Source organism: Mustelus asterias, unplaced genomic scaffold, assembly GCF_964213995.1.
Source record: "Mustelus asterias unplaced genomic scaffold, sMusAst1.hap1.1 HAP1_SCAFFOLD_4022, whole genome shotgun sequence".
In the NCBI taxonomy this organism is placed as follows: Eukaryota; Metazoa; Chordata; class Chondrichthyes; order Carcharhiniformes; family Triakidae; genus Mustelus; species Mustelus asterias.
Window position 1 is genome coordinate 12219 of NW_027593967.1, and position 11861 is coordinate 24079.

The 11861-nt window shown below is 44.6% G+C and overlaps 1 protein-coding gene across 2 annotated transcripts; it reads right to left on the minus strand.

Moving 5' to 3' along the window:
- Positions 1 to 223: 223 nt before the first annotated feature.
- Positions 224 to 11196, minus strand: LOC144490914 (SWI/SNF-related matrix-associated actin-dependent regulator of chromatin subfamily A member 5-like). Of its 2 annotated transcripts, none has more exons than XM_078208597.1 (9): positions 10936 to 11196; positions 9618 to 9773; positions 7756 to 7887; positions 6473 to 6582; positions 5126 to 5352; positions 3277 to 3398; positions 2853 to 3005; positions 1759 to 1891; positions 224 to 666 (listed from the first exon to the last, which is right to left on the minus strand). In XM_078208597.1, the coding sequence occupies exons 4-9, from the start codon at positions 6505 to 6507 to the stop codon at positions 371 to 373; spliced, it is 966 nt and encodes a 321-aa protein (XP_078064723.1). In that variant the 5' UTR covers positions 6508 to 6582; positions 7756 to 7887; positions 9618 to 9773; positions 10936 to 11196; the 3' UTR covers positions 224 to 370. The 2 variants fall into 2 exon arrangements, with proteins under 2 accessions (XP_078064723.1, XP_078064724.1); XM_078208598.1 differs by having other exon boundaries at positions 237 to 666; positions 9618 to 9769; positions 10936 to 11167.
- Between the last annotated feature and the right edge of the window lie 665 nt (positions 11197 to 11861).

Sequence of the window (11861 nt, forward strand, 5' to 3'; positions counted from 1 at the left end):
GTAGGGCCTGGGTGGGATTGTGGTCGGTGTACTCGATGGGCCGAATGGCCTCTTTCTACACTGTAGGGATTCTATGATTCTATTCTATGATTTACATTAGCATAGCAAGATTGATTCAATCGCCCTAACTTCACCAAGACAGATGAACTAATTTGAATTGTTTTGTTAAAACCCACAATAAAGGCTTTAAAAAAAAACATTTTGCTGTAAACACAAACAATTCAAAAGCTGAAATTAAGGGTTTAATCCAATTGTTTAATCATCTCCTCTTGGCACAATGACAATGGTATGAAGTAAAAGAGACTGCACAAAACCATCACAGTACAATGCATTTAATGCAATTAGCTTTTGATACTCAGTTTGCAGAACTTTATGAGATGCAGATTAAGTGACACTTATTGTGCCTTTGAAAATATTGCAGCAGCATTGTAAGAAGAGTATTGAACAGGTGAGTCACGAAGTTGCAGGATTGGAATAGCAGAGCAAGGGGCACTCCCGTTCCTGATGTTAGTTTTACCTTTCTTCCACCCCTCTCTAATATAGCATCAATATCTTCATCTGTAATGTCGCTCTCTTTAGAAGCAAATACGTGGGTAGCACCGTGACGAATCATCTGCAGCATTTCATCTTTCCCCAGCTTGTTGAGATTCTGATCGACTAACCTTCCTGAAAGAATTCAGTCTCGATGTTAAGAAATTGTAAAGAACAAAGAAAATTACAGCACAGGAACAGGCCCTTCGGCCCTCCAAGCCTGCACTGACCATGCTGCCCCGACTGAACTAAAACCCCCTACCCTTCCAGGGATCATATCCCTCTATTCCCATCCTATTCATGTATTTGTCTAGACGCCCCTTAACACTCACTACCATATCTGCTTCCACTACCTTCCCTGGCAGCGAGTTCCAGGCACCCACCACCCTCTGTGTAAAAAACTTGCCTCATACATCTCCTTTAAATCTTGCCCCCACACCTTAAACCTATGCCCCCCCAGTAATTGATTCTTCCACCCCGGGAAAAAGCTTCTGACTATCCCTTCTGTCCATGCCCCTCATAATCTTGTAGACTTCTATCAGGTCGCCCCTCAACCTCCGTCGTTCCAGTGAGAACAAACCAAGTTTCTCCAACCTCTCCTCATAGCTGATGCCCTCCATACCAGGCAACATCCTGGTATGGAGGGCATTAAACTTGTAGTAATGCAAGAGACGGGTTCACATGTTAATAAATAGACAAACAAGGGCTATAGTGAAACTATTGAGCCCACTTTGTTGCACAGCGTACTTTAACTGGCTGTTCACACTCTGTGGAAGATTGCAGAGGGTTTTGTGTTCATTTTTGAGGACCATTTCACCAAAAAGCAGGAATACATATGCCAGATGGCACAGTTCCAGGTGGTAGGTCCTAATCTATTGTAATGATAATTCATTGGCGATTAGAGAAGTTAGCTGTGAAAATATTGAAGTTTAATTTTTAAATGTTCTGCGGTATTTGAAAAAGAACAGGTTAGTGAGGGAGTATCCAATGCATTCACAATCCCCCAACACAAAGTTTTAACATCCGTGCCATAACTCAGTCGGAGAAAAGAATGCAAGATAAAATTCTGGAGTGAAGGCTGGGAATGATTGACACTTCTCATGGTATCCCAAAGTTTCAACGATGCCATTTAAAGTTAGTACCTCAAAGAAGCGAAATTTCCTGAGGACTCTGTGCTACCCTCCCCATGCAGTTCCCACCCAAAAAACAACCAACTTCAACACCCACCTTGCTGAACTACAATAGAGTCCAGTCTAAGTTTCATTTCAGCACGTTCCACTATCCTTTCCTCCACAGTGTTGTCAGTTATAAATCGGAATACTCTGACTACTTTTGTTTGACCAATTCTGTGGGCGCGATCCTAAAAAAGAACACAATTAAAGTTACATGGCAGATCCACACAATCAAGTAACAATTTCAATTAACATTCCTCTACATTCAGCTGTAAAAACAGCACATTCATATATTTTCCAGCAAACATTGTTTCTAAATTAAGAAATCCAAGAATTTCAAACAAAAACTCTCATTATCAAAACCTTAACATGGGGATAGGGAATAAATCGATTTCCGAGAAATCTCCAAGCTGATCATGAGCGAACAAAGATATGATGTCTGAATGGCTATCTCCTGCATGTGTTAACCCTCTCTAATTACTCAGTCAAAATCAACAGTTTTAATGTTCCCTAAAAAACCTAACACTTCCTCTCTTGTAATGGAGATTTTCTCTAACGGGCCTGTTGCCATGCTGTGAACCAGCTGAACAATTGGGTAGCCCTGCTCCCTTTTGCTGCTCACTATAAACTTTAATTCAAACTTCACAAATGAGTGAGATTTGAATTCATTAGCCCTTGGGGACATGAGGCAATCACGAAGCACTTATTAAAATCAGTGCATCAGTTGTTTGGTGTAAAACTGAATCGCGGAAGGCAGTTCCTTATAGTGACCTCAGCATTACTGAAACTTAAAATGGATTTCATTTCCAAACTCTCAATTGTTTTTTGGAAGTTAATTGGTGAGGAGAAACAAGATGCCCAGTCAGCTGAAATCATACCACGCCAATTCTGAAAACAACCGCACGCTTCATTCAAATACAGAGAAGCAAACTGAAGACCTTTGCTGAAATATTTCCACCAGTTCAGTCGAGCGGAGTTTTAAAGAAACCATGGGAGCAACACACGGGAGATTTGAGGGGGTATCAGTGGCAGTAAAATACCAAATGTCGCTTGATCAGTGCACTTGGATGTTAAAACCAGCTACGATAGTCATATATTCAACTGTACGTGGCTTTCAGAACACAAATAACTAATCGCTCAGTAACTTACCATAGCCTGGAGGTCGACCTGAGGGTTCCAGTCTGAGTCGTATAGGATTACTACATCTGCCGTGGCTAGATTTATACCAAGACCCCCAGCGCATGTGCTTAACATGAAGATAAACTTTGAGCTCCCAGGACTATTGAAAGTAGAAATAGAATCCTGGAGGGATGAGAGAGAAAAGTTAAGCCAGAATTGAACAAACGATTCGGACCAATCTTTTTACTAATTGTTGGAAAGTTTCATTTTTAAAAATACAAATAGATGCTAGATTCAAATTGAATATTCATATTTCTTGTTTGAAAACCTTGAGTCAGTTTTGTAACCTTAAGTCTAGAATTCCTACTTAGATAATAGAGCCTCAGATCAATTTAAGAGGTGAGAACTTTCCTCAAACAAACTCAGTTTTGAAAGCACAGGGCAAGAAACATACTTGTCTCTCCTCATGCGGTGTCTGTCCATCCAGTCTACAATACTCGTAGTTTCTCCACATACAATAATCTTCCAAGATATCCAGCACCCTGGTCATTTGGCTGAAGATCAACACCCGAGAACCTGTGGAAAAGAAGATCATTCATCAGGGTAATCGGTTGATCGGTCGCCAAGAACACAGCGCAGATACACAAATGCTTCAAAAGCCTACATCTACTGATGTGGATAATGGAAACCAAATTTCAGTGGTAACACGCAGGATGTAGAGTAATCGAGTAAATTAGTTGTAGTACAGGAGGCATAAATGAACACACATAACCAACTCCAATTTTATAATTCATACAATGTGAACTGTCCATGTGACACAGCTGCCTTGATTGATGGGAATAATTTCAAAGGGTTCATATTCCCGGTGGAATCTAGACGGTGCTGCAGTTTGGGCAGCAAAAATTAAGCCCTAATCAAAAAATAGCTACAATCCCAAACCATGTAATTATTCCATTCACCTTCTCCCAACAAGTTAGCCCCCAATTTTCAGAATATTTGGCTCCTGTAACTATTCCCCCGGAAGGAGGATGGGGCCCATCAAGCATTGCAGAGGCCTGTGATCCAACTCCTCATGAAGAATATTTGATGCTAAATCGGCCAGTTTTTGGGAGCCCCCAGCCCCAGTGGATGGTGTGTGGCAGGCCAGAATGACTAAAACAGGATGCTATTTCAGATCAAGGCACACTATTGTTTTAAACAGTCACTAAAACTGGTGAAATAATAGCTTAATAGATGGAAGCAAAGTTTTGGAAATACTCAGCAGGTCAGGCAGCATCTGTGGAGAGGGGAGTTCTGAAGAGTCATAGTTGACCCTTCGCTGATGCTACCAGATTAGTTTTTCAGCAGTTTTTAATTCATTAAAACCTATGCTGATTTGTAACCCAAAACATCACAGCATGCAATCTGATGTCCCTTGCTGCACAGGTCAAATGCTGCCATGGTGTCATCAGTGATCATTTTCAAATTCTTTTGCAGACATCGTCGTGGAAATCCTTGCATGCTTACGAAGGCTAAACATCACAAACCCCTTTCATTTACTAAAAATCCTGTTCTATTTTTGATCAGTCTGCAGCACAGGTACAGTACTGCTCCAGAGCATGACAAAGTCTGACATCGGACTCGGAAATGCACAATTAACCATAGGCGGTTGTTTACAGCCAATCTATATACCAGGATGTTTGATTTTCCACTCCACCGGATTTCCTGATATATGAATCGGACTACACAGTAGTTTTTGTTCAATTCCTCCTGGTCTCCAGAGTCTCAACTAATTTGGTCATGGATTCGAGTTCGAGTGACTGGCATGCTCTTTCAAATTCCAATCGAATCCGAATCCAATCCTACATCCTCCCAAAATAGGAACTTTAACATTAAGCTAATTCTTAATCCATTGAGACAATGTCATCTATTTCACAAACTATGAACTTTATTACTATATTTACTCTCTAATAACAGATTTGTTGAACATATTCTAAAAACCTAATTTGCATTGTGTTTTAGTTTGGTTATCTCAAGGATATCTCAGTAAGCTTCTTTGCCTGTCCTACTATAACTAAAACCATTGCTGATTCCAGTGTTTATTGCATATTAATTTATAACACATTTTGGAATATTTTCAATTAATTTCCCTTTACAGCCAGGCAATCGTTAATTTGGGCCTTATGCCTCATGTTGGCCACCCCCCACCCCGTCCGAGCTACTCAAGTATCCACAAAACTATCAAATCACTACATGTCTCCTTCCTATAGAAAGATTGAAAGACAGAAAGGGAAACAAAAGCCTTGACCAGGCCTGCGGCTGACCTTGCTCCTTCACTTTCGGCAGCAGTTTGTCCAGGACCACCATTTTGCCACTGTTAACTACCAGGTGAGTGTCAGTGGTGTAAGATGGGCCAGGTTCAGCTCCGTCAAACAGATAGGGGTGGTTGCAGCACTTGCGCAGTTGCATCAGTCCATTCAATAGACGCATTTTGTCCATTTTCCCTGAGGAGTTCAGGATGTCAATATCCTTCATTAATATCCTGGTGTACCTGTCAGCAAGGCCAGAATTAAAACTCATCACACCAACTTGGAGATAAATTCATTTTTTTAATGTCACTCAACAGAAAGCAATTACAACCTAAAATGAATGCTTTGTTCGATAGGTACCTAGGACAAAGTCTAGGATCCACATTCCAACCCCTCTCACCTACCAGGGAACAGGGTGCTCCATCTAAGCCTCACAGATATAGAAACCCATATCTTACAACTAATACACACTCAACATTCCATGTGGCCAGGGTTTGAAGGGGTGGGAATATTCCTTTTCATGTAATTTGGATGCGAGCAATACGAAGTACTCTGGTATGAAGAATTTGTGACGCAGAAATAGGCCATTTAGATCAACAATTCCAGATCAGTGTTCATGATAAGAGTCTCCTCACACCTTCGATTTCTTTTTCCATTCTATGTTTAACAAACTTCCCTAAAATGCATCAATGTCATGCCGCACCTTGTGGTAGTGAGTTCCACACTAACTACTGTGCCACTTTCTTTTTTGAATCTTCTCCTAAATTCCTGTTCGATTTATTAGTGACTGTTTTATATTTATGGCATCTATACTGGCATCATCGTGAGGCAATGACATTGTGTTACATAGGGTGCAGTCTCATTTTGAAGGGCTTTGCAGCGTTCTCCTTGACCAACTAGATAGACATCGTTAATAAGTTTCGAGGGGACACCTCACTAGTACCTGATCAGGTGGGTATCAATAATGGGCTGCATTGGGGTTTGAAAGAAGAAAGCCCAAAAGTGAGAGCAAAGTAGTTTTAAAGCACTGTAATAATCACACTTGAATGGCAATCGTCCAGTCTGAATTCAATGATGATCTTCTGTTTTGGGCAAAAATAACTGAAATGATTGAGGGAAGATAGAATTCCAAACACAAAAATCTTACAGATCAGACGGAAGCAAGATGGTCAATAGTAGGGAGTCAGCCTATTATTGGTGCATTGGGTAAAATCACACTCGCTTACACTGGTGAATCTATTCCCTTAGTTCTACAAATGCTCTAATTGTTGATTGAAGTGCAGCACAATCTCAATGAGTTGTTGCAAGATTATGCCAGACTTCACAATGCAACACATTAAGATTCACAAGTTGTGTACTCACCATTCCCGTTGCATTTTGCTGAGGCCGACATACATTTTGACTTCCTTTTTTGGCGGCAGGCTCTTTTCTACCTCAGCTTTAATACGTCAGAGGAGGAAGGGTCTCAATACCTAATTCAGGTGAGAATACATGCTTTTCACACACTGATGATGCCCAAGAAGGTCAAGCAAAATAATGCAATGTTACAAAAGCTGTACTGAACAGTTCTGTGGACTGAAGCACAGGTTAAACAAAAACAGCTGAACAAGCCATGGGTTGAAGCACATCTACAGGTGTGGGCTGAATGTTGACTTGATGAAAACACCTACAACTTCAGATTAGATTGTCAACAGCTTTATTCTGCAACATAACAGATCAGACCTTGGAATCCAACCCTTTATGAGAAAGAAATACAGTAACCTTAAATTCATTTTCCTCATTCCTCAACAATGTACATTTCTGCAACACTTTTAACACAGGTGGCATGGTGGCACAGTGGTTGGCACTCCTGTCTCACAGCGCCAGGGACCCAGGTTCAATTCTGGCCTTGGGTCACTCTCTGTGTGGAGTTTGTGCATTCTCCCCGTGTCTGCTCCGGTTTCCTCCCACATTCCAAAGATGTGCGGGTTCGGTTGATTGGCTATGCTAAATAAACCTTTGGTGTCAGTGGGATTGGCGGGGTAGATATGTGGGGTTGGTGCAGACTTGATGGGCCCAATGGCCTCCTTCTGCACTGTAGGGATAAACATAGCTTTTGTTAACAAAAAAAAATACTAAAATACTTATGATAGCTAATTTGTGGATTGAGATAGATATGGATAAAGGAAGCTCTCACCCCAGCATGCTTTTAATGTAGGTTTAGAATTGTGACACAAGGTGGCAGTGTTGCTCAAGGAAACATCAAGCATGTTAAATATGCTTCGCAGTGTAAGGCAGATGTGACACGGAGCATCAGAAATGGTCAATAGCAGTTTGAAGGGTTAGAGGAGCAGACATCACCAATTGGACTCTGCATCGGCACACATATGGTGAATATAGAGCTCAGAAATGTGGGCAGGTGAACAAATTAATACACAGACTGCGGCCATTTAGCGACCTGGCTGCTCCCAATGCAAGGAACAATGGTGTCACACAACACCCTCCAGCAAGTTGGACAGCTTCCCCTGACACTAGCTTCAAAAATGAAAAAGACACAACTTTGCAGCATTCTCTCATGCCTTCCAAAAAGAAATAGGTTTAAACACTGTAATTGAACCTTCGACAAACGGTACAGTCACTGTCGAGCTGCTTTTCTCATTACTTACTGCAGACGAGTTGAAGACATCCGGGAGGAGGAAGTTGAGCAGAGCCCAGAGTTCGTGCAGGTTGTTCTGAAGTGGTGAACCCGTGAGCAATCATCGATTTGTTGTTTTGAATTCTCTCACGATTTCAGAGAGCTGTAAATTTAGCAGATTTAAAAACATTACTGTACAAACTGGGCACAAGTTCGAATCATACTACTGGCACAACTGTAGATTCAGACTGCATTTAAAAGTTCGCTGATTTTTCAGGTGTTTATTCGTGTCTGTCATTTCTCCAATGAATTCATATATAGTTCCGGCAAATGCTTTGCATTAGGAAGCAAAAAGCAAGTGTAGTAATAGCTCATCAAGATTACAAACGGTTATCTATAACTTGCAAGACGGGAATATGGAAACTTCCAGAGCCGTCCGCAATTGAATGGCATTTCTTTCAAATCGAAGCAATGGTTGTGGAAGGGGCAGCTGGTTAAAAAGCTTTTAAAACAAGAGCACACTAGTCTGAATAAGCAGATCTGATCTTTGATTTTCAATTCAAACATTTCCACTCCACTCTTCCACTAGTTTTAAAACCCAGAGATTAACTATCGAGCCTCAATAATTGAGTTTCTGAACCCCTGGAGTCATTTGGTTGAATATGGCACAGCGGTTCGCACTGCTGCCTCACAGCAACAGGGACCAGTGTTTGATTTCCGGCTTGGGTAACTGTGTGGAGTCCGCATGTTCTCCCCATGTCTGTGTGGGTTTCCTCCGGGTGCTCCGGATTCCTCCCACAGTCTGAAAGACATGCTGGTTAGGTGCATTGGCTGTGCTAAATTCTCCCTCAGTGGACCCGAACAGGCGCCGGAGTGTAGCGACCAGGGGATTTTCACAGTAGCTTCATTACAGTGTTAATGTAAGCCTACTTGTGACACTAATAAACTTTAACTTAAAAAATTATTTGTCTGCATTGGATTGCGAGATTAAAGCGCTCTTTTCCTCAAGATTCGCATTCCATCTGTGACAATAAATGGCCCTTTTAATTTAGCTATTAAAGCTTTGATGGAAGTGCAAAGGAACAGTGAAAGCAGCAATTAACAATTACATTAACCATTAGTACTCAAAATGTATCATTTTCCTTCATTTCAAAATCTCTATTCCTGGATTTCCCTCCAACCTTTTGTTCCAATCTTCCTGTCCTTCGTTATCTCATTCACCATAGAACAGTCACTTCCATCCACACTGAATTCTTTTTTACTGTTCTTTGCCACTCCGTCTTACCCTGTCTTTGCATTCCCCTCTCCTGGGAAACAGTGTGCAGCAAACTTCTGTGCCTCATTTTCTGTCCGGTCCCACACATAACTGCACCTTGCTCAAAAATAACCTCACTCCATGATATATAATCGAGAATGTGACACGTGGTTTACAAAGTTTTAAAGTTTATTTATTAGTGGCACAAGTAGGCTTACATTAACACTGCAATGAAGTTACTCTGAAAATCCCCTAGTCGCCACACTTCGGTACACTGAGAATTTAGCATGGCCAAAACACCTAACCAGCAATTTTTTTTGGACTGTGGGAGGAAACCGGAGCACCCGGAGGAAACCCACGCAGATGCGGGGAGAATGTGTAAACTCCGCACAGACGATGACCCAAGCTGGGAATCGAACCTGGGTCGCTGGAGCTGTGAGGAGGCAGTGCGAACCACTGAGCTACCAAGCTGTCACCTGCTCATGCTCCCATGCCACAAATCAAGCCTGCGTTTCTCCCCAATTCACCTTAAGATGAGGCAGAAAATTTAGCATTCACTACAATGGTAGCCATGAACTCTGGTGGTAATGGATGGGATGGGGAAAAGAGCAGAGAAAATGAAGGGAAAACAAACTTACCTTGGATTTCTCATTTTTGATCCTGTGGGCTTCATCGATAACCAGATATCGCCAATTAAATTTTTTGAAAACAGATTTCTCCCTGATGAGCATTTCATACGACGTCACACCGACATCCCACTCTCCAGGAAGGAGGACATCTCTTGTGAAAGCTGCCTGATAAAGTAAGAAGTGGGTTACATTTCAGTTTTCCAAACACCAGAAATTTATTTTTCGAGAATGCAATTGGGATACAGCAGAAACTGATCTGATCACAGGCATTAATCAGACAAATTTAGCTGAATAAAACACTGACGTTGGGATTTTCCAGCCCCGCCAGCAGTGAGCAGCGTCAAGGGCAGGACGGGTAAAGGTGGAGAGCGGCCAAAGGGCAATTGGCTCTTGGCAACTCTACAAACCATAGAATCCCTACAGTGCAGGAAGAGGCCATTCGGCCCATTGAGTCTGCACCGACCACAATCCCACCCAGGCCCTATTCTCCAAACCATAGAATCCCTCTCTGTCTGGAGCTCGCTCTGTCCGTCTCTCACCCCCTCTCTCCCTTTCTTTCTATTTCATGGCCTCCTCTATCTTTCTCCAGCTCTCCCTCTCTGTAGTCCAGAAGATGAAATCTCCTATTACTGGAGCAGACTCAGTCCATCGGAATCTTGTGGCTTACAGATGCAGAATTTTAACTAGAGGACCTATGGGACTGTATTAGTTAGAATAGAATAGAATCCCTACAGTGCAGGAGGAGGCCATTCAGCCCAACAAGTCTGCACTGACCACAATCCCATCCAGGCCCTATTCCCGTAACTCCACATATTTATCCTGTTAACCCCCCCGACAATAGGGTTAATTTAGCACGGCCAATCAACCTAACCTGCACTTCTTTGGACTGTGGGACTTCTGACGAAGGAGCAGCGCTCCGAAAGCTAAAGGCATTTGCTACCAAATAAACCTGCTGGACTTTAACCTGGTGTTGTTAAAACTCTTGCTGTGAGGCAGCAGTGCTAACCACTGTGCCACCACTTCAAGATGTTCCAGCCCAGCACACCATTTTCCCTGCCACTGATGGGGCTGGAAAATCCCGCCCAGAGTGCTGCAAAGCAAGGAGAGAGCAATAAATTACAATATAATTGAACATATTTGCAAATTTACACTCAAACGTTGTATGCGTGGCAAATCTCTGATTTTAGTTGTGCAGAGCAAAGAAAAGCTGATCTCCAAAGCCAGTCTCAAGGAACCTTGAGAGCTGACGTTAACACTGGCGACAGATCCATTCTCCGCATGCATGTTGAAAACATGTTTTTGACAGAATCGACGAAAGTAAACCCACCTGTCCCGGGCCCTGGATCTGACCCTCCGCCAACGGCTTGGCGCCCGCCTCCTCCGTCCGCCCCTCGGCCGGGTTCAGATTCAGGTTGGTGCTCGGCCTCTCCTCCGCTTCCGACATCCTGCCCGCTCTCCCGCTCCCTCACTGCCGGCTCGGGTGAATCCACGGGGCGTCTGATTCCTCCCGCTCCGCGCCGACAGCCCGCCCGGCGCTCTGCCTCCACTCAGCCGGCTCCCAGCTTCCGCTCAACCGCCCGCCGCTCTCGCGAGACTGCGGCTGGAAAGCCCCGCCCACCGGACCGTTACCAGGCAACAGTGTGCTGGGGGGAGGGACCGGGGCGGAGAGGAGAGAGGGGGGGGGATTGAGGAGGGGGGGGGATCGGGGAGGAGGGAGGGGGGATCGGTGAGGAGGGAGGGGGGGATCGGGGAGGAGGGAGGGGGGATCGGGGAGGAGGGAGGGGGGGATCGGGGAGGAGGGAGGGGGGGATCGGGAGGAGGGAGGGGGGGATCGGGGAGGAGGGAGGGGGGATCGGGGAGGAGGGAGGGGGGGATCGGGGGAGGAGGGGGGGGATCGGGGAGGAGGGAGGGGGGGATTGTGGAGGAGGGAGGGGGGGATTGGGGAGGAGGGAGGGGGGGATTGGGGGGGAGGAGGGAGGGGGGGATTGGGGGGGAGGAGGGGAGGGGGGGATTGGGGGGGAGGAGGGAGGGGAGGGAGGGGGGGATTGGGGAGGAGGGAGGGGGGGATTGGGGAGGAGGGAGGGGGGATTGGGGAGGAGGGAGGGGGGGATTGGGGAGGAGGGAGGGGGGATTGGGGAGGGGGGATTGGGGAGGAGGGAGGGGGGATTGGGGAGGAGGGAGGGGGGATTGGGGAGGAGGGGGGGGGATTGGGGAGGAGGGGGGGGGGATTGGGCGAGGAGGGGGGAGGGGTGG